Source organism: Uranotaenia lowii, chromosome 3 (assembly GCF_029784155.1).
Source record: "Uranotaenia lowii strain MFRU-FL chromosome 3, ASM2978415v1, whole genome shotgun sequence".
In the NCBI taxonomy this organism is placed as follows: domain Eukaryota; kingdom Metazoa; phylum Arthropoda; class Insecta; order Diptera; family Culicidae; genus Uranotaenia; species Uranotaenia lowii.
Genome location: NC_073693.1, coordinates 2,775,934 through 2,796,753, shown reverse-complemented (window position 1 = coordinate 2,796,753; position 20,820 = coordinate 2,775,934). Strand labels below are relative to the sequence as shown.

The 20,820-nt window shown below is 40.1% G+C and overlaps 4 protein-coding genes and 1 long non-coding RNA gene across 5 annotated transcripts; 2 read left to right on the top strand and 3 right to left on the bottom strand.

Annotated features, from left to right (window-relative positions):
• Positions 1-517: 517 nt before the first annotated feature.
• Positions 518-1,943, bottom strand: LOC129750515 (uncharacterized). The gene is made up of 2 exons (XM_055745476.1): positions 1,345-1,943; positions 518-1,232 (listed from the first exon to the last, which is right to left on the bottom strand). The coding sequence occupies exons 1-2, from the start codon at positions 1,941-1,943 to the stop codon at positions 518-520; spliced, it is 1,314 nt and encodes a 437-aa protein (XP_055601451.1).
• Positions 1,944-6,442: 4,499 nt separating this feature from the next.
• LOC129755696 (uncharacterized) lies at positions 6,443-9,479 on the top strand. Its single transcript, XR_008739307.1, has 5 exons — positions 6,443-8,891; positions 8,954-9,041; positions 9,104-9,170; positions 9,230-9,317; positions 9,379-9,479. It is a non-coding gene; the product is annotated as an uncharacterized LOC129755696 (long non-coding RNA).
• A 2,810-nt stretch (positions 9,480-12,289) lies between these two features.
• On the bottom strand, positions 12,290-13,227 carry LOC129758501 (brachyurin-like). Its single transcript, XM_055756007.1, has 2 exons — positions 12,595-13,227; positions 12,290-12,535 (listed from the first exon to the last, which is right to left on the bottom strand). Exons 1-2 carry the CDS (start codon positions 13,219-13,221, stop codon positions 12,356-12,358), a joined length of 807 nt encoding a protein of 268 aa, XP_055611982.1. The 5' UTR covers positions 13,222-13,227; the 3' UTR covers positions 12,290-12,355.
• A 53-nt stretch (positions 13,228-13,280) lies between these two features.
• LOC129758448 (brachyurin-like) lies at positions 13,281-14,366 on the bottom strand. Its single transcript, XM_055755945.1, has 3 exons — positions 14,068-14,366; positions 13,609-14,008; positions 13,281-13,549 (listed from the first exon to the last, which is right to left on the bottom strand). Exons 1-3 carry the CDS (start codon positions 14,295-14,297, stop codon positions 13,370-13,372), a joined length of 810 nt encoding a protein of 269 aa, XP_055611920.1. The 5' UTR covers positions 14,298-14,366; the 3' UTR covers positions 13,281-13,369.
• Positions 14,367-14,789: 423 nt separating this feature from the next.
• On the top strand, positions 14,790-15,970 carry LOC129758241 (serine protease 1-like). The gene is made up of 3 exons (XM_055755707.1): positions 14,790-15,001; positions 15,063-15,462; positions 15,520-15,970. The coding sequence occupies exons 1-3, from the start codon at positions 14,805-14,807 to the stop codon at positions 15,697-15,699; spliced, it is 777 nt and encodes a 258-aa protein (XP_055611682.1). The 5' UTR covers positions 14,790-14,804; the 3' UTR covers positions 15,700-15,970.
• Positions 15,971-20,820: the final 4,850 nt, after the last annotated feature.

Genomic DNA, 20,820 nt, shown 5'->3' with positions numbered 1-20,820 from the left:
TTCAGAGACAAACGTTACAACAACAGCAGCAGGTGCCGCACCGAGAAGAGCCGTATCGTCGCATTCCGAAAGGAATTCATAACTGGCCGTTCAGGTTCCGGGGGCAGCATGATACAACATCATTGAACGTCTTTCTGGACAGGGTCGAAGCATTTGCTTCCTCTGAGAACTTGGACCAAGAAACGCTCCTCGCCAACATAAAGCACCTGCTTGAAAAAACTGCCCAGGATTGGTACACCCGAGCCTTCGTCGAAGGTAAACTGACGTCGTGGGAAGAATTTAAACGAGAGATACGCAAGGAGTTCCTGCCGAGTAGTTACTCGCAAATTCTTCGTCTTGAAGCTTCCTATCGTTTTCAGGGACAAAACGAATCGTTTTCGGATTTTCATCGCGATATTTCGATGCTTTTGTAGGATTTAGCCGTAGATCGGAATGGATAAACCAACTACAAGGTTTGACGGTTAAATAACAACTGTATTTTATTACCAGAAAATTCGTTCTTAAATACTAACTTATTCTAAGTCATGGCATGCTGAGGTTGTCTGTCGTTATTCGGAACTGCATGTTCAACACTCCTCCTCGACAGCGTAACTCCAGCTGCTTCTCGGAATTTTCCCAACTTGAGGTAAGCCAACGGCTTGATTAATATATCCGCCACCATATCTTCGGAAGAACAGTAGCTCACGGTTATTGTCCCATCTTCGTAAAGGGAGCGGACATAATGATATTTGGTGTCCACGTGCTTCGAACGGTTGTTGATCCGGGTAGATTGTAACTGCTTGATGCACGCCTGGTTGTCCCCAAATATTCTGGTTGGTTGGTGGATGTGAATGTTGAAATCTCGAAGAAGTCGTTTGATCCACACCAACTCTTGGCAGCACTCAGCGAGCGCCACGTATTTTGCCTCGGTGCTGCTTAATGCCACGCAGGTTTGCCTTTTTGATGCCCAGCAAATCGGACCACCACTGAGCAGAAACATGTAACCGGTATTGGATTTCCGGCTTGCTGCATCGCTGGCCCAGTCTGCGTTGGAATAAGCTTCCAGCTTATGTTGGCCGGATCCTAGTACCAACTCATGGTCCATCGTCGATTTCAGATAACGAAGCACCCGTTTGGCCTCCGTCCAATCGGCTTGGGTAGGTGAGCTTACTGATCGCCACAGTATGCCCACACTGGTTGCGATGTCCGGTCGGGTGTTGGCTGCCACGTGCAACAGACCACCGATAAGGCTGCTATACAAGTGGTTGTTGGGTAGCAGATTCTCCTCCTCCTTCTGTTGACAGTGGCCGGGGTTTATCGGTCGTTTTGCGTTGAAAATGTCTAGGCTTGCTTCGATTTTCAAACGGCTTCTTTTCTGCGGCTCGCAGCAGAATGGATTCCCCGGATTTTTCCGCTCGTTTCTGGGCTTCGTCTATCAGCTTGCTCTTGACGAGTTCCATCGTGAGCTCGTCATCGGATCGGCTTTCCAAAGCGGTTGTGAGGGTGTCAAAAGAGTCAGGCATACTTTTTAACACCATGGCCACTTTGAGACTGTTGCCCAGCTCTTGCCCGGCGTTTGTCAAGCTAGAAAATAGCTCGTCCATGCGGAACAAATGGTTTTCCATGTCCTCGTTGTCGGTGTACTCTGCCCTGCAGAGTTTTTTCAGCAACGATACTTTCGTGAACATGGTGGTTTTCTGATGATGGTTCTTCAGTTGATGCCATGTTTCCCTCGCGGTTTGGCATTCCCGAATCAGCGGATGCTGACTGTCGTCTACCAGCAAAACGATTGTGGCTCGTGCTTTGGCGTCTCCCTCTGCCCACGCTTCCGTCGGAGGTTCAGGGGCGTCCTCCCTCACGTATTTCCAGAGATTTTCGCGCACCAACAGCATTTCCACTTTGAATCGCCATGATTCGTATCCGCCGCTGCGTAGCTTCTCGACCAGGAACTTGCTGCCTTCCATCTTCTAGGGACCAAATGACTCACACTGTTCAAGAACTCTTTCAGAAAAGGCCCATAACCTGTAGGATTTAGCCGTAGATCGGAATGGATAAACCAACTACAAGGTTTGACGGTTAAATAACAACTGTATTTTATTACCAGAAAATTCGTTCTTAAATACTAACTTATTCTAAGTCATGGCATGCTGAGGTTGTCTGTCGTTATTCGGAACTGCATGTTCAACAGCTTTTTCGTTTCATCACTCCGCCGATTTCGGAAGAGGACAAAATTTTCATCATGAAGAAAAATATGTGTGTGGATTACGCAATCATCGTTGCAGCAGCAAACCCAGCGTCGGTAGATGACTTGGTGAAGATATGTTCTAGCTATGATGACACTCGTAGACTTTTAAACTGTCAACGGAAAATCCCTTTTCCACACACCAGTTTGTTAGAACCTAACTTTGCTACGCCGTCACAACAACAACGATCCGGAATATCAACGGCCAATCAACGATTTAGTCGTGTTAACGTGATAGAGGAAGAGGATGCAAGAAGCACAGCTAATTTGGAACCGTATTCGGATCAGGAAAATCTTTATGCAAAAATCGATGAGCTGGAACAACAAGTTTGCGCATTCAGGATGCAACTGGAAAGACAGCGGAGCGAGCCAACGAAAGATAGAAAAAGTTGGGAACCAACGAGAACGGTGCAACGACAGAACGACCAACACTTATTGTCTCAGCGTAGACAACAAGCAATCCAGATGCAGCTACCATCGCAGTCAGAAAGATCTTCAGCTTATCAAGAACAATCTCATTACTCAGGCTCAAGAAATCCAGATCTACAGAAACAAGCAACTGAAAGACCACTACAGGCAACTCAACAAGAAGGACAACTCAGGGTTCCAGAATTTCAACATCAATTGTTCCCTTCAACCTCAACCAATCATGAAGGCACAAGAGAAAACGATCGTCAATTATCAAAGGTTTGCTGGAATTGTGACGAGGAAGGTCACCGTTTCCAGGACTGCCCGAGACCTCAGGCAATTTTGTTTTGCTATCGATGTGGTAGGAAAGGTTATTCACTGCGCAGCTGTTTTACTTGCCGTACGGATTCGGGAAACCTGCCAGCGGAGAATCGTCAATAGAGGGAAACCATTCTTCGTCCTTTGAGAATCCCTCAAACATGTTAGATTTTGATTACTTACACTCAATTATTATCAAAACAGGAACTGATAATCGCCCGCACGCGGAAATTAAGATTGAAAATAGACTATTTACCGCACTTTTGGATAGTGGCGCTACCTGTTCATTGTTAGGTGGAAAAATGGTAGAAATTGTACGAGAACTGAACTTAGTAGAAGAGCACATAAACGGAGGAATACGAACGGCGGACGGAACAAAGCACGCTGTAAAAGGCTTTGCACGGTTGCCAATTGAATACAACAACCGAAAAGATATTTTACCGCTTCTAATTATTCCCAGTATACCGGACTGTATAATCCTCGGAATGAACTTTTGGGATAAGTTCGGTGTCAAGGCAATTTGCTGTATGGCTGACCAAATAAACGACGAAAACGAGAAAGAACCAATGAAGCCGCTGTCAGTAGAGGAGAAAACTCAACTGGATACCGTAGTACATCGCTTTCCTACAGCAACACGAGAGAAGTTAGGAAGAACAACCTTATACAACCATCGGATAGATGTGGGAAATGCAGTTCCTAAAAAACAGAGATATTACACGATGTCACCTTACGTTCTCAGCGAAATTAACAAAGAAATAGATAGAATGCTCGAATTAGATGTGATAGAAGATGCGAAATTTTCGCCATGGAACAATCCACTGGTTGCGGTCAAGAAGAAAACTGGAAGCTATAGAGTATGTCTGGATGCTCGATATCTAAACTCAATTATGGTGAATGAGGGATATCCTATTCCGCAAATTTCGGCAATCATAAATAATCTCGGCAACTGTAGTTTCAAATCGTCGATAGATTTGAAAGACGCTTTCTGGCAATTACCCTTGGAGGAATCCTCTCGTCCATTAACAGCTTTCACGGTGCCACAGCGCGGACACTTCCAGTTCAAAGTGGTCCCATTTGGATTGTGCACGGCAAGTCAGGCATTAGCAAGACTAATGACCCATTTATTCGCAGACCTTGAACCGAAAGTGTTTTGCTATTTAGACGATATTATTATTTGTTCCCAAACCTTCAACGAACATCTACGAATGCTGGAAGAAGTCGCTGATCGCTTGAGAAGAGCAAATCTGACTATTTCAGCAGAAAAGTCAAAATTTTGCAGAGCGGAACTCAAATACCTTGGTTTCATACTGAACGAAGAAGGATGGAACGTAGACGGAGAAAAGATCAGCTGTATTATCAATTTTCCAGAACCAACTTCAAGAAAAGAATTACAGCGCTTTTTGGGGCTCTGTAACTGGTATCGCCGTTTCATCGCAGATTTTTCCAGAATAGCAGCAGCTCTAACAGAGCTTACCAGAACAAAAGTTCGGTTCAAATGGAACGATAAGGCGGAGCAAGCATTCAACGAACTTAAGAAGGCACTCACATCGGCACCAGTTTTGGCGATGCCAGATTACGGCAAACCTTTCGCAATAGCTTGTGATGCCAGTGACATCGCTATTGGAGCAGTTCTAACGCAGGAGATAGATGGGCAAGAACACCCAATATGCTATTTCTCGCAGAAACTCTCTTCCTCAGAACGCAAGTACTCGGTCACCGAGCGAGAATGTTTAGCAGTTATTAGAGCCATAGAAAAGTTTAGAGGCTTCATTGAAGGAGTAAAGTTCTCTGTCTACTGCGACCATGCTGCATTAAGCTATCTAAGGTCGATGAAGAATCCTACCGCATTAATGAGTCGTTGGTTATTGCGTTTGAACGCATTTGATTTCGACATCAAATACCGCAAAGGAACGGTCAATGTGGTTCCTGATGCACTCTCCAGAATTGTCCCGGAATCAGTTTGCACAGTAACTTCAGTAGAAGACCTCTGGTACACACGTCTCAGCGAGCAGATAAAACAGAACTCGAGCAAGTTTCCTGACTTTAGGCTGATCAACAGTGTTCTATACAAGAACTGCAAGTGCAAGGATGAGATAGGCAACGTCACGCACAAATGGAAGAAAGTCATACCGAAGAACGAACGACTAGAAACGATCAGACGATTTCATGACTCATCATCATCAGCGCACTTGGGTTTCATAAAGACCTTCCACAAGCTGCAGACTTTCTTTTACTGGCCGAAGATGGCGGATGACGTAGCAGCATACATTAGAACATGCGACACATGCAAGGCATGCAAAGCACCGAACACGGCTACGATGCCAACGATGGGAGCTGCAAAGCCGGCACGGATACCGTGGGAATTAATCTCAGTTGATTTTGTTGGGCCCTTAACCAGATCCAAGGCAGGAAACACGGTCATGTTGGTCGTAGTGGACTGGGTGACCAAGTACATCGTAGTGCATCCTATGCGATCAGCAGATTCAATAAAAATGGTGGAATTTTTAGAGAAGCAGGTCTTTTTGAAATTTTCGAAGCCGCGCATCATCCTATCGGATAACGGTAAGCAATTCTTGTCATCAGCGTTTAAAGCCCTTTTAGTAAAACATCAGATCACACACATGACCACAGCTTACTACTGTCCGATGGTAAACAACGCCGAGCGAGTCAACAGAGTGCTGATAACATGCATCAGGGCTTTAATCGAAGAGGATCATCGGGAGTGGGACGTCAATCTTTCAGCCATTACTGCCGCCATAAACAGTGCCAAACATGAGGTTACCGGGATTAGTCCGCACTGCGCTAACTTCGGCAGAGACTTACTGCTGCACACGGATCTTTACACGCAGCAAGACATAAACACACCAAAGGATCCCAAAGTGGCACAAGATGTGCGACTATCTACAATTCGTCGCATACAGGAGTTCATTCAACAACGCATAAAAAACAACCACGCAAAATCGAAGAAGCGATACGACGTCAATAAGAAACCAGCTACATTTCTTGTGGGAGATCTAGTATGGCGTCGCAACTTTTTTTTTTTTTTTTTTTTTTTTTTTTATTTTTTTTTTCCTCGGATAGGGAAAGCCCAGTGGAGTTAAGCTTATTCCAAGCCTCTTCTCCAACAGGCACAAAACCCTATCAAAACAGTTTAACAATTCATTTCAATACAATTTTTTTTTTCACAAAATGTAAAACCATTCCAGTGAGCAAATTATCGCTCTTTGAAGGAATGGTAGGGACTACTCGTAGGCTATTTCACAATTTTTTAATATAGAGTTGTGGTATATTCATTAGTTTGCAGCGTTGTGGTGGTGGCGGTGGAGGGTGATCTAGTATGGCGTCGCAACTTCACTCTCTCATCGAAGGCAGATCACATCAACCGAAAACTGGATCCCAAGTTTGTACCGGCAATCGTGAGGAAAATACTGGGCACCAACCTATACGAATTGGAAGACGTCCAATCAGGAAAGCGGGGTCGGTATCATGCCAAGGACATGAAAGCCGACTAGAGAAATTCAAGCTATGTAAGCAGTTGCTGACAACACACACACAAAATACGACATTGAGACGGCTGATGGACCTACATACACACATTGAAACCTCGCCTCCAATCCTATCGGACCACGACAACACGTTCCTGACGCCGAACTAGCGTTGAATTGCGCTTGGGATATTGGAATGCTGGAAATCCTGGAAAGTACAGCAGCTCCAAACACCACGTCGCTGCAGTCAAAGGGATTGTCAGGACAACATCAAGAACCCCGCGGATTACAGTTTTGCGCAGAAGTTGTGCGGAGTAGACTTCATGACGGCCGCTACTACCATATCGACTCTCTGCCGCAAACTACCAATACCGCCATGTTCCAGCTATGACGCAGATCAACCACCATTTGTGAACCACTACGCTCAATGCGCTAAAAACACCGTTAGCCGATCGGGAAAAATCGTGCCACCATCGAGGGCATTTAGCAGGATCATCGCTCGCTATCTCCTCGAATTATCACAGCTATGACGACAGGCTAGGCCTGTGAACGACTGCGTTATCGCCGAAAACACCGTTGCCGATCGGGACAAATCGAGCCATCGTCAAGCGCAGCGAGCAACAACACCTTTCACTACCTCCTCGCTTGACGACTATACAGCTACGTCCATCACCAAGGGTGATCAACAAAGAGATCTTCTTAGACTCAGCAAACACGCACAGCGTCAATCACCACACTACACCGAACGTGACAGTATGCCCGACTAGAGCATTGGTTAACGCCTTCGCAAGCGGATAGAGCTCATCCGCAGCGACAGTGCGGAATTCACGCTGCAAATCTGCTCCCCGAGCGACAGCAGTAATTTCCTCGACATGGACAACACATACTGAAGCAGTACGGAGTGTGCAGGTATCGTCTGGACAGGCTCCTCAGTAAATGGAGGTCAAAAACAGGACCATGCAGACCGAGAATACCCGGAAATGACTCCTCAGCGCCAAGGCGCTTCCCGTTCACGAACCGAGAAAAATCGTACTCTGTGGGCTGGACGCAGTTCACAGAGAGTTTCGAATAGAGACAGCGTTGGTTTGTCAAAGCTAGGCGAATCAATGCATCACCGATATAGACACCTTTCTACCCGCAAGGCCTCCCGCGGGCTAGCCGTTAGTCAGGGCGAGAGAAACTGACCGTGTTCATGCTAAACGCAAACACGCCGTTACTGGAACGTGACAAACCAGCAAGAAGCTCTCTTGAGCGCGATCCGTTAGTCAGGGCGAGAGAAACTGACCGTGTACATGCCTCGCGCTGTCACGCCGTTACTGGAACGTGACAAACCAGCAAATCCAGCTATGCACGCAGAAACACGACTGCCAACAACGGATGACCACTCCACGAAAATCCGGACAGACAGACCGTTTGCCGATCGGAACAAATCGAGCCGCGGAGAGCAACATCTGGACAACAGCACCATTAAACCATCTATGAGCCACACCAGCTACGAATAGAGTATACTCCACCAAAATACAGTCTTGGAACAAAACGACAAACCGTACTAATCTGGAATGGTGTCACTACATACGAGGTGAATCCAGAGTTTGAACCACATGCTGAACTTGTCCTAATTTCAGGGGAAGTGGCATAAACGGGGTCGTCAAGAAAACCCTCCATTCAAAAGCAACGCGATCTGGAGGCGCGGTAAAACCTTCATTCGGGCTCTTGGCGATCAGGGAACTAAATTCTCCCTTTCCATGGATTTGCTGCTTTTCCCTCCTTTTTTATCACCATAGTTTTAACCTCTTTTTTAATTTTTTAATTTGTTCAATGTTTTGTGTTTTTGAGCAAATGTTTTAAGTTAAGCTACTGTGTTGTGTTCGTAACCGTAGCGGAGGCGAGAATTTAGAAGCTGGTATAGGAACGGTCAGAGACGATTTGCCAAGACTCGTTGGCGTTCGGTCAAGTCTTCCAGAAGTCGCTGGAGTAGTATTTTGATTTGGGCCTTTAAGTTTCGATCTGGCAAGCATTGCTGTGGCTTGCGTAGTTTCGTGGTTGCCTTAGGGTGGCCAGACCGATGTCTCTGATCGTTGCCTAGGTATAGAGGTTTTTGAATTTTTCATGAATCGTTTGTCTCCGATTCATGAAAAATTCTTCCGTTGCGGTAGTGTATGTAGCATTATAATTAAGTTTGTCTAGCTATTTTGTTCTGAGCGTGTAGTGATTGAGTGTAAACCTACCAAAAAATGTTTGTTTAGAACTTAGAGTGTAAATGTCAAATGCACACGTGGGAAGAAAAAACGAAAACAAGAATCAACAAAACAACATCAACGAAAGGAAACACATCTAGCACCAGCATTTGCCTTTGCAAATTGTGACCCGGATCGTTCTTCTCCTGTAGAAATTCGCCATCGCTGTTGAGAAGGAACAGCAGGAATATTGGAAGAGCATCAGCTGCAGTTTTTCGGAAGGTGAGACCAGGCAAATAATTACTAAACAGAGTAAAAAAGAAATCCGTATGTTTGATTCCCAGGCGGTGAGCATTTCGACGGCAATCAAACACAAGGCGGAAAGCACTGCACTGCAGCACTGAAGCATTGCACTGCGACTGGAAAACGAAGGTAATGGAAAAATAAACTTCTACCTCGATGACCTTTCCTAACTTACTGTCGTCTGAACACAGATTACCGAAACGGAAATAGAACCAAGTGAGATACGAAGTGGCACTTCATACGACAAGCCGTCATAGGGTGAGTGAACCGTAGAATTCTACCACAAGAATTGTGTTATAGAATATGGTTTTTCGCAGGCTCGAGCAAGAGGCGTATCGCCTCCTCGACGACCACACAACCGACGGTGGAAGTTTTCTTTAGCAACAAACAGGCGGCCCCAACTGGGTGAGTGACGGACCTGCAAAACGGAAATTCCAAAAATGCTAAAGAGATTATTTGTCAACAGGGTCGTTTTTGGGAGCTGAGAAAATCGCTTTTCGGGACTCGATTTTCGCCATCTTGGTTTTGCGAGTCCCGTTTTTGCGAAATCAAGCTGCGGACGCGAGGAGAGCGAGCCGGAAGTCATCGGAAGTGCTCCGGGCAGCTGCGGTACGCCCGTCGAAGCAGTGCAGCCAGGCAGGGTTGCCAGTAAACCGGATACGACTGCAATACGAAAATTAAAGCTGTGATACACCTGTGCCGTCCAAGCAGCTGTGATATGATTGTTGTGCGTTTGATGTTAGAGTAGGAAAACGGGCCCGTGAGTAAATATGTAAGCTAGTTTAAGTTTTTAAAATGTCGTATTAGTAAATAATTGTAATTGCTACAGATTTGGGTTTTGCGTGTTTGTGTTTTGGGTAAAAGTTAGCCGTGCAGCACACACTGAGAGTCAGTGGTGCTCAACTTGTTTCATTAGGTACCTCTCCATCCATTCGATCCATAGGGCCATGCATTGGCAATAGGTACCTCCAAGCACAGGAATACCATCGGGTTGATGTTTTGGTTTGGATTGATTTCGTTTTCCGGCAGCTTCGGGTAGGATAATCTCTCAAGAGTATAGGCGTCGGTCTCTCGGCTGATGGGGGATCCCAGACAGTGATGTCATCGGAATAGTGTCGATGATAGCGATAATGATGATAATGATGACGTCGTTTTTTTCCTTGATCCACTGATTTCCAAGCTTTGAATGAGCTGATTTCAAAATTATGATGACATCAAACTAGCACGCATCAGGAGCTTATGTTGGGGCGAACATGAGCAGCAACAAAATCGGTGACCAATATCAGGGCAACATCTCGGGTTCATCTTGGGTGGATAAATTAGCCGCAACAAATTCGGAGAACAACAACATCGCATCATCTAGAAGGGGGACCATCGGCAGCATCGGGAACGGTGACCAACATCAGCATCAGCAGGGCAGCAGCAGCAGCAGCAACAGCACGGTGGGCAGTAGAAACTGCATGACTTTTAGGAGGGGAGTGGATACACGGATAGCTAAGGATCGGAATCACGGAAAATCGTGGGCAGGAAAATGATTTTACTAGGAAAGGGTTTTTGTACGTATCTTGAGTTTTTTTTACTTTCAGGAGCGGTAATAGGAGTCAAAGGAAAAAAGGATAGGATTCAAAGGAATATGGGAAGGATTAGAAAAACTTTTCAGGAAAGGTTTGTTTCGTTGATAGCCGATAGCTGATTTAGGCTTGTAATAGCAATCATATCAGAGCGGCCTTGGATTTTTATGTGAACAACACCATCTCTTGTATTCACTTTTTCGATTTTTTTACCCTCTTTTCGCATTTTAAGAGCCGCATTGCGTAGATTCCTCGCTTCAAGAGTAAGGTTTTCATTCAGGTAAACTCTGTTGTCGGAATCGAAACCAACATGACGTAGCGTTAGAGCTCTAGAACCGATATATCTTTGGTAAAAAATTACCTTTGAACTTTTGAGGGCAAACTCACAGAGAATGGGTGGTGTTGATCCAGGAATAATTGGAAATCTAGCAAGTCGGCTTAGTTCGGCAATGGGGCATGAACTGAGACCAAGAGTGACGGCTAATCCTTGGAATATTTTACCGAGATCCTCTTGGGGCACATAGGGGATCCCAGATATAACTAGTTCACGGTTCCGGCTTAGGCGATTGGTATTTTCATGGGCTAGGTGGACCTCCGCTTTGACAACGTTGATATCGGCTGCCAAGGTGTTGATTTGTACAGAGCACTCATCCTTTAGTGAAGTCAGCTTGCTTTCGATATCGTCAATTCGCTTTCCAAGTTGCGTGTGGAAAGAATCGATTTTCGCTTCAATCTTCGTCCATAGGTCGTTTAGGCTCACAATGTTTTCGGTACCAGCCACATCCAGATCCTCTCGCGAGCGTTTTTTAGCTTGCAAGTCACTTTCAGCAATAAGAGATGGTTGTGATGTGGACCTCGTTGTTTTGGCAGACATCATGCTCGTAGCTTTTGACATTTGGTTAACGTTTGTCGATCACGCTACGGATAAACGTTTTTGAAGGGAGCATTCAATGTGGCACTTATGACAACAATAGGGGATTCACAAAAATATTGTGAAGTTAATTCCGCACCGGATTTGCCTTTTTCGAATGAAACTCGTCACGGATTTTCACTACGGACTATTCGCGAGTTGATTGAACTGTTCAGACAGAATAAATAGTCGTGAAATCTGGCAAAAAAACCGTTGAATTAGATGGAGCACTTCAGTGTGTTCTAGATACTACTCATCCCTTCAGAAACTGAAACATATGCCTTACATTCGAATTTTAGAGTTTGTTTTGGGGCACTGGTCATGTGATCGATTGTAAAAGTTCTGAATCGAATTTTCAATTCTCATATTATGACTGCTGGTCCAGTTCATCTGTAAATTTGTTGTCAGCGTAAAAATGGACGGTGAACATGCTGACGTTCTAGAAATTTACTTTAATTAAGTTTTAATCAATGAAGATGTACTAACGACCTAATGCGTAAGTATTATGGTCCATCGAAATGAATTTTTGCTCTCTGGATGTGACTGTTGGGAATCCTCCTGGACGTTTCCGGGCAAAAACTAAGGCGCCACTGGCCGATCGAGATGTGCGAAAAGGCATCCATAACTTTCAACAATTTTGGCTGCCACTGTATTGAAAAAAAAACTACTGGCTATTCACAAAGAGAAAATTGAAGCTTATTGTACTCATCTGATTTTGCGACCTTTTGCATCCCAGCAATACACAGCATAACGACGCAAAAACCAAATTGCACTCAAACATTAGAAAGTTATTATACTTACGTCCTGAATTCAAATCAATTTGGTGAAGTTCTTCATTGATCAAATGAAACCAAATTTATACCGACCATAAGAATACATCTTTGTCAATTGTTTGCTGCAGATAACTCAGTTTTGTTTATATTGGTACATACGACCTAATCAAACCGAACTCTAGAATTTATCTAATTTAAAATCACCACATCGGTATTCTGTTCGATCCAATCCAAATACTCGGTCAGCCTGGTATTGACGGCCGATCTACCCCGATCACACCCTCGGATACCGGAAAAGTGAAACGAATGTATGGCCAGCACAAGCTTTTCACCATCGACCTCCGCATAGATGGGACTACCCTCGTCACCCTGAAATATGGTTTTTTTTATCAATTTGCTATGGAGATTAATTGAAAGTAAACGCTCACATCACAAGGTCCACCAAATTCGGTCGCGGTACAAACATGACCTTCCCGCACAAACGAATGGGACAGTCCGCAAACGAAGTTGGAAATTATTTCACCATGGGCGTGTTGTAGATGTTGCTGAGGGAGGGGTTCGTTTTCCCGGTTTCCGGAACTACCCCACCCGACGATCGTCGAGTTCCAACCGTTGAAGGTGAAGGGTACGTGATATCGTCTCGGTAGATTCGCTATCTGAACCAGATCACTGGCTACGATCGGGCGGGACAGCTGAATTATTGCTAAATCGTCTCGATTGAAAAACGAACTGTAGTTGGGATGGATGATAATGTGCGAAGGAATGTTCAGGACCGGAATGACATCAACGATCCGCGTCATATCGCTGGCTCCTGCTAGGACAGTGATCGTATTTGTACCAACAACACATCTGGCTGCAGTTAGGATGAATCGTGTAGAAATCAACACTCCGCCGCAGAAGGTATGGTCCGAGGTCCCGGAGATCAGTAGCCCAACAGCAGAAGGAAAGTCGTAGGGGGATGAGTTTTCTCCATTGCTGATTCTTCCGTTGGATTCGGGTGGTGAGACTGCTGACGCAATGCACACGAATAGCAGAAGTATGAGGAACCTAGGCATCCTTTCAACTTTAAAAGAAACACTGGTGGGTATAGATTTTCAAGAATATTTTTATTGCTTTGAACTGCCACTGAGTAGGGCAAGATAAATATTTGATAAGATTGTGAGCTAACAACAAGTCAGTAGTACAAGCAGCCATATGCACCGTCTAATCGCTTATCACGGCATCGGAAAATTCTTCAATCCAATCAAAATGCTCGGTGATCCGAGTGTGCACCGAAGATCGTCCCCTGTCACACCCTCTGATACCGCTAAAGTGGAACGAATGAATTGCAATCACCACGGGTTCACCATTTTCGGTGATCATCACCGGACCTCCTTGATCACCCTAGGGAAGAGAATATTTTTAACCAATTAAAGAAACCATGTTTAACAAACTAGACTTACGTCACACGGTCCACCGTTGTCACCTCCACTGCAAACGTGCTCATCGGTGATGAATCGATGGGAGAGGCTGCAGGAACGATTCGTGATGATCGGGTTACGCACCACCTGGAGATGCTGGAGCGGAATTGTTTCATCCTCTCGATTGCCCGAGTAACCCCAGCCAACGAGGGTGGCACCGAAACCCTCGAATGTCGTACCCAGTTGAGATCGTCTCGGAAGTCGAGCTACCGCAACGGAATCGTTCAAATTTGCGGCCCGAACCATTGTCAAAATGGCCAAATCGGCACGGTTGATAAACGTAGAGCTGTGGTTCCAGTGAATTCGGATGTTCATCACCGGAATGAACTGCTGCATTCGGGTGATGTCCGATGAACCTAGCATTATCGTTAGCGTTGTTTGTCTGTAAAAATTGAAGTTAACAGCCTACTAGATTGTATTTACTTTAATAACTCAATATACCGGATAACGCAGTTGGCCGTTGTTAGAACATGGCGAGGACTAATCAGCACCCCAGCACAAAATTGGTGGGTTTCTTCTCCGGAAATCAGTAGTCCCACCACGAAAGGGAATTCGTTCGGTCCAGCATCGGTACCACCGCTGATTTGTGTCTCCGGATCCGTGCTGCTAATGGCGACGCTCGCTTTAGCCGCGAAAGCCACAAACCATAGGAAAGCGTAGACGAGCTTCATCACTACGGACGTTAGCTTTGTGGGTGTCCAGAAATAACTAACAGCTAGGTGTTCGGATTTGGTACTGCAGCTGTCGACAGTCAATCCTTCGATTAGATATTGTTGTTAATCTCAGCCTCAGCCCATTTTTGCATTTAACAATGTATGAGTAAACTTTCAATTAAGAAACTGTCTTCTGAGGTTTTTAACGCGAAACGCAACAATAAAGCATAATGCAAGTTCTGCCAACAGCTCGAAAGTCCTAATTTGAATGGTCTTTGGGATTTCTGTTCCTGTGTTTTAGTTTTTTTTCTCATTGGCAATTTAGAGGAATAACAAAAACAAGCGTCACAGGTGGAAACCCAAGTTATCAGTTTATTCTCACTTTTTGGGTAGATTTGTACCTGAAGTGGATTTATTGCTCAACCGCTTATCACCCCCCATGGTGATCCTGGGCATTCAAATTAGCAGATGATTAAAACCAAATCGATTTCACAGCCGCCGAATTAGTGCGCTACCAACTTCAGAATGAACAAGTTAATTCTCGTTGTGCTAGCGCTTCTGGTAGCTAGTGCCAGTGCCATTTCCAATGGCCACGAAGCCGAACCCTCCCGAGTTCCTTGGGCGGCCGGTGTCCTCATTCATGGTGGATCCGGACATTCCTTCTGCAGTGGGGCCTTGATATCCGCACGCCATGTTTTAACATCGGCTGCTTGCATCAACAAGTAAGCTATGACTTTTCAAAATTTTGAACCTCGAATACAGCTCACAGCCTACTTTTCGCAGTCAACCTCAAACGATGACCATCGCTTTGGGAGCCAGTTCGATGGCCAGCATCGAGCAGGTCATCGGAGTTTCGCACATTCTACCGCATCCGAGGTTCAGCTCGCTGTTGAACCGCGATGATATTGCCATTCTGACGATGAACCGAGACGCCACCATCAACGATCACGTCCGACCGGTGCAACTGCCCAGGCATTCCGATATGGCCACAAACTTCAACGGGTGGATGGCAACTACAGCCGGTTGGGGTAATACCGGGAACCGAGACAACGAACGGATTCCGGTAGAGCGATTAAGTTTCGTTCAGGAATCCATCATTTCGAACTTCGCCTGTGGAATTACGCACAGCTTCATCCGCGATGAGCACATTTGCAAATCGACCAGTGAAGGAGGAGCGTGTAATGTGAGTTTTGTAAACTATCAAACTTTGGGATGGCACATTCATAAATCTTTATTGTAGGGTGATGAAGGTGGTCCGGTAACTATTCAGGAAGCTGGTCGTACTTTCCTGATTGGTATTCATTCGTTCCACTTCGATGGCATTAGAGGGTGCGATCGAGGTCGTGCCGCTGTGAACACGCGCATTACCCACTATCTGGACTGGATCGAGGAGCATACCGGCATTGTGGCGCCGCGATGAGGAACTCGTCCCGATTAATCGAAAACCAGACTGAATAAAGTTTGTAAAAATTTTATTGTATTTAATTACCAATTTGAACAATGTCATTTTATTTGCAATACAAATATTCTTAATACCACCGAGATCTTAGCTTCGTTGAAGATGACCAGAAGCAGCATGGTATTACCGGGGTTTGTTTTCCTTGTTTAACCGCTATTGTTAATATGAACATTGTTTTTGCTATGTAAAAAAAAAGAAAACAAATTTCAATTATTTTTTTGAAATGTCATCTACTGAACAATACAATAAATCCTGTCAAAAGCCCTCCTGCCGTAATTATTTTAAGCTGTATCGTATATCAAAAAAACTTTTGAAAGAAAAAGGCTTATGTTGAGTAACTGAAAAAACATGATTTCAATTTACTTGGAGTAGATTTCTCAAATCTTGAACAAATCTAAAAAAAACAAGAAAAACAAAAAAAAATTAAAAACGGCATTTAACACAAAAAAAAATCATTTTTGATATTTTAGTGAATGTTGTAATTTTTGTTTTTTTTGTTGTAATTTTAGTAATTTCTGTAGTTCTTGTAATTTTTGTCATTTTTGTTATTTGTTGAATCTCAACAATATTGGGCACTCTGATCAGCGCATTTCACACAAGATTGTTTACAATCTAGCGAAGCGTTAGTCCAAGTGATTTATGTTGAGATTCGTCTCATCGCAGCAATCGATGAGATGAATAACAACACACGCATGGTGGTGTTATAAGAAATAAACAATTAAGAAATGTAACCATAAAGATAGGCTAGTATAAATAGAACGTAAAGTTAGAAATAAAAGTATTCCAAGTTCTACCACCAAGTAGTAAAGTCTCTCCTTTCCACTGCCCAAGTGCTGCACAACAATTTATGAAGTGTTGCCAATATATCAAGTCACAGTTTTTACGCGGGAAAACTGTAGTTATAAATGAACATGCAATAAATGCCTTTTAAGTTTAATTTCTCCCCAAGAAAAGTCGATTTTTATTTCCCAATCCGAATGTCAGCAAATGGTCTGACGAAACAGATTTTTTGTCATTTTTATAATTTTAGTAATTTTAGTTATTTTGTCATTTTTGTCATTTTTGTCATTTTTGTCATTTTTGTCATTTTTGTCATTTTTGTCATTTTTGTCATTTTTGTCATTTTTGTCATTTTTGCCATTTTTGTCATTTTTGTCATTTTTGTCATTTCTTGACATTTTTGTCATTTTTGTCATTTTTGTCATTGTTGTTGTTTTTGTTGTTTTTTTCATTTTTGTCATTTTTGTCATTTTTGTCATTTTTGTCATTTTTGTCATTTTTGTCATTTTTGTCATTTTTGTCATTTTTGTCATTTTTGTCATTTTTGTCATTTTTGTCATTTTTGTCATTTTTGTCATTTTTGTCATTTTTGTCATTTTTGTCATTTTTGTCATTTTTGTCATTTTTGTCATTTTTGTCATTTTTGTCATTTTTGTCATTTTTGTCATTTTTGTCATTTTTGTCATTTTTGTCATTTTTGTCATTTTTGTCATTTTTGTCATTTTTGTCATTTTTGTCATTTTTGTCATTTTTGTCATTTTTGTCATTTTTGTCATTTTTGTCATTTTTGTCATTTTTGTCATTTTTGTCATTTTTGTCATTTTTGTCATTTTTGTCATTTTTGTCATTTTTGTCATTTTTGTCATTTTTGTCATTTTTGTCATTTTTGTCATTTTTGTCATTTTTGTCATTTTTGTCATTTTTGTCATTTTTGTCATTTTTGTCATTTTTGTCATTTTTGTCATTTTTGTCATTTTTGTCATTTTTGTCATTTTTGTCATTTTTGTCATTTTTGTCATTTTTGTCATTTTTGTCATTTTTGTCATTTTTGTCATTTTTGTCATTTTTGTCATTTTTGTCATTTTTGTCATTTTTGTCATTTTTGTCATTTTTGTCATTTTTGTCATTTTTGTCATTTTTGTCATTTTTGTCATTTTTGTCATTTTTGTCATTTTTGTCATTTTTGTCATTTTTGTCATTTTTGTCATTTTTGTCATTTTTGTCATTTTTGTCATTTTTGTCATTTTTGTCATTTTTGTCATTTTTGTCATTTTTGTCATTTTTGTCATTTTTGTCATTTTTGTCATTTTTGTCATTTTTGTCATTTTTGTCATTTTTGTCATTTTTGTCATTTTTGTGATTTTTGTATTTTTGTCATTTTTGTCATTTTTATCATTTTTGTCATTTTTGTCATTTTTGTCATTTTTGTCATTTTTGTCATTTTTGTCATTTTTGTCATTTTTGTCATTTTTGTCATTTTTGTCATTTTTGTCATTTTTGTCATTTTTGTCATTTTTGTCATTTTTGTCATTTTTGTCATTTTTGTCATTTTTGTCATTTTTGTCATTTTTGTCATTTTTGTCATTTTTGTCATTTTTGTCATTTTTGTCATTTTTGTCATTTTTGTCATTTTTGTCATTTTTGTCATTTTTGTCATTTTTGTCATTTTTGTCATTTTTGTCATTTTTGTCATTTTTGTCATTTTTGTCATTTTTGTCATTTTTGTCATTTTTGTCATTTTTGTCATTTTTGTCATTTTTGTCATTTTTGTCATTTTTGTCATTTTTGTCATTTTTGTCATTTTTGTCATTTTTGTCATTTTTGTCATTTTTGTCATTTTTGTCATTTTTGTCATTTTTGTCATTTTTGTCATTTTTGTCATTTTTGTCATTTTTGTCATTTTTGTCATTTTTGTCATTTTTGTCATTTTTGTCATTTTTGTCATTTTTGTCATTTTTGTCATTTTTGTCATTTTTGTCATTTTTGTCATTTTTGTCATTTTTGTCATTTTTGTCATTTTTGTCATTTTTGTCATTTTTGTCATTTTTGTCATTTTTGTCATTTTTGTCATTTTTGTCATTTTTGTCATTTTTGTCATTTTTGTCATTTTTGTCATTTTTGTCATTTTTGTCATTTTTGTCATTTTTGTCATTTTTGTCATTTTTGTCATTTTTGTCATTTTTGTCATTTTTGTCATTTTTGTCATTTTTGTCATTTTTGTCATTTTTGTCATTTTTGTCATTTTTGTCATTTTTGTCATTTTTGTCATTTTTGTCATTTTTGTCATTTTTGTCATTTTTGTCATTTTTGTCATTTTTGTCATTTTTGTCATTTTTGTCATTTTTGTCATTTTTGTCATTTTTGTCATTTTTGTCATTTTTGTCATTTTTGTCATTTTTGTCATTTTTGTCATTTTTGTCATTTTTGTCATTTTTGTCATTTTTGTCATTTTTGTCATTTTTGTCATTTTTGTCATTTTTGTCATTTTTGTCATTTTTGTCATTTTTGTCATTTTTGTCATTTTTGTCATTTTTGTCATTTTTGTGATTTTTGTGATTTTTGTATTTTTGTCATTTTTGTCATTTTTATCATTTTTGTCATTTTTGTCATTTTTGTCATTTTTGTCATTTTTGTCATTTTTGTCATTTTTGTCATTTTTGTCATTTTTGTCATTTTTGTCATTTTTGTCATTTTTGTCATTTTTGTCATTTTTGTCATTTTTGTCATTTTTGTCATTTTTGTCATTTTTGTCATTTTTGTCATTTTTGTAATTTTTGTCATTTTTGTCATTTTTGTCATTTTTGTCATTTTTGTCATTTTTGTCATTTTTGTCATTTTTGTCATTTTTGTCATTTTTGTCATTTTTGTCATTTTTGTCATTTTTGTCATTTTTGTCATTTTTGTCATTTTTGTCATTTTTGTCATTTTTGTCATTTTTGTCATTTTTGTCATTTTTGTCATTTTTGTCATTTTTGTCATTTTTGTCATTTTTGTCATTTTTGTCATTTTTGTCATTTTTGTCATTTTTGTCATTTTTGTCATTTTTGTCATTTTTGTCATTTTTGTCATTTTTGTCATTTTTGTCATTTTTGTCATTTTTGTCATTTTTGTCATTTTTGTCATTTTTGTCATTTTTGTCATTTTTGTCATTTTTGTCATTTTTGTCATTTTTGTCATTTTTGTCATTTTTGTCATTTTTGTCATTTTTGTCATTTTTGTCATTTTTGTCATTTTTGTCATTTTTGTCATTTTTGTCATTTTTGTCATTTTTGTCATTTTTGTCATTTTTGTCATTTTTGTCATTTTTGTCATTTTTGTCATTTTTGTCATTTTTGTCATTTTTGTCATTTTTGTCATTTTTGTCATTTTTGTCATTTTTGTCATTTTTGTCATTTTTGTCATTTTTGTCATTTTTGTCATTTTTGTCATTTTTGTCATTTTTGTCATTTTTGTCATTTTTGTCATTTTTGTCATTTTTGTCATTTTTGTCATTTTTGTCATTTTTGTCATTTTTGTCATTTTTGTCATTTTTGTCATTTTTGTCATTTTTGTCATTTTTGTCATTTTTGTCATTTTTGTCATTTTTGTCATTTTTGTCATTTTTGTCATTTTTGTCATTTTTGTCATTTTTGTCATTTTTGTCATTTTTGTCATTTTTGTCATTTTTGTCATTTTTGTCATTTTTGTCATTTTTGTCATTTTTGTCATTTTTGTCATTTTTGTCATTTTTGTCATTTTTGTCATTTTTGTCATTTTTGTCATTTTTGTCATTTTTGTCATTTTTGTCATTTTTGTCATTTTTGTCATTTTTGTCATTTTTGTCATTTTTGTCATTTTTGTCATTTTTGTCATTTTTGTCATTTTTGTCATTTTTGTCATTTTTGTCATTTTTGTCATTTTTGTCATTTTTGTCATTTTTGTCATTTTTGTCATTTTTGTCATTTTTGTCATTTTTGTCATTTTTGTCATTTTTGTCATTTTTGTCATTTTTGTCATTTTTGTCATTTTTGTCATTTTTGTCATTTTTGTCATTTTTGTCAGTTTTGTCATTTTTGTCATTTTTGTCATTTTTGTCATTTTTGTCATTTTTGTCATTTTTGTCATTTTTGTCATTTTTGTCATTTTTGTCATTTTTGTCATTTTTGTCATTTTTGTCATTTTTGTCATTTTTGTCATTTTTGTCATTTTTGTCATTTTTGTCATTTTTGTCATTTTTGTCATTTTTGTCATTTTCGTCGTTGTTGTATGATTTTTTTTCATAAATTAGAAATTCGAATCGTTGTTTTGGTCACGCTAACGTGC

What these genes read in the sequence shown, in the direction of transcription:
- LOC129750515 (XM_055745476.1), bottom strand. Translation starts at nt 1,943, where the DNA reads ATGGAAGGCAGCAAGTTCCTGGTCGAGAAGCTACGCAGCGGCGGATAC. An exon ending in CGAGCCGCAGAAAAGAAGCC is followed by an intron (nt 1,233 to 1,344) that starts GTTTGAAAATCG and finishes CCACTTGTATAG; the next exon opens with CAGCCTTATCGGTGGTCTGT.
- LOC129758501 (XM_055756007.1), bottom strand. Translation starts at nt 13,221, where the DNA reads ATGCCTAGGTTCCTCATACTTCTGCTATTCGTGTGCATTGCGTCAGCA. An exon ending in AATTTGGTGGACCTTGTGAT is followed by an intron (nt 12,536 to 12,594) that starts GTGAGCGTTTAC and finishes ACCATATTTCAG; the next exon opens with GGTGACGAGGGTAGTCCCAT.
- LOC129758448 (XM_055755945.1), bottom strand. Translation starts at nt 14,297, where the DNA reads ATGAAGCTCGTCTACGCTTTCCTATGGTTTGTGGCTTTCGCGGCTAAA. An exon ending in ACGGCCAACTGCGTTATCCG is followed by an intron (nt 14,009 to 14,067) that starts GTATATTGAGTT and finishes CAATTTTTACAG; the next exon opens with ACAAACAACGCTAACGATAA. An exon ending in ACAACGGTGGACCGTGTGAC is followed by an intron (nt 13,550 to 13,608) that starts GTAAGTCTAGTT and finishes TCTCTTCCCTAG; the next exon opens with GGTGATCAAGGAGGTCCGGT.
- LOC129758241 (XM_055755707.1), top strand. Translation starts at nt 14,805, where the DNA reads ATGAACAAGTTAATTCTCGTTGTGCTAGCGCTTCTGGTAGCTAGTGCC. An exon ending in TCGGCTGCTTGCATCAACAA is followed by an intron (nt 15,002 to 15,062) that starts GTAAGCTATGAC and finishes TACTTTTCGCAG; the next exon opens with TCAACCTCAAACGATGACCA. An exon ending in GTGAAGGAGGAGCGTGTAAT is followed by an intron (nt 15,463 to 15,519) that starts GTGAGTTTTGTA and finishes TCTTTATTGTAG; the next exon opens with GGTGATGAAGGTGGTCCGGT.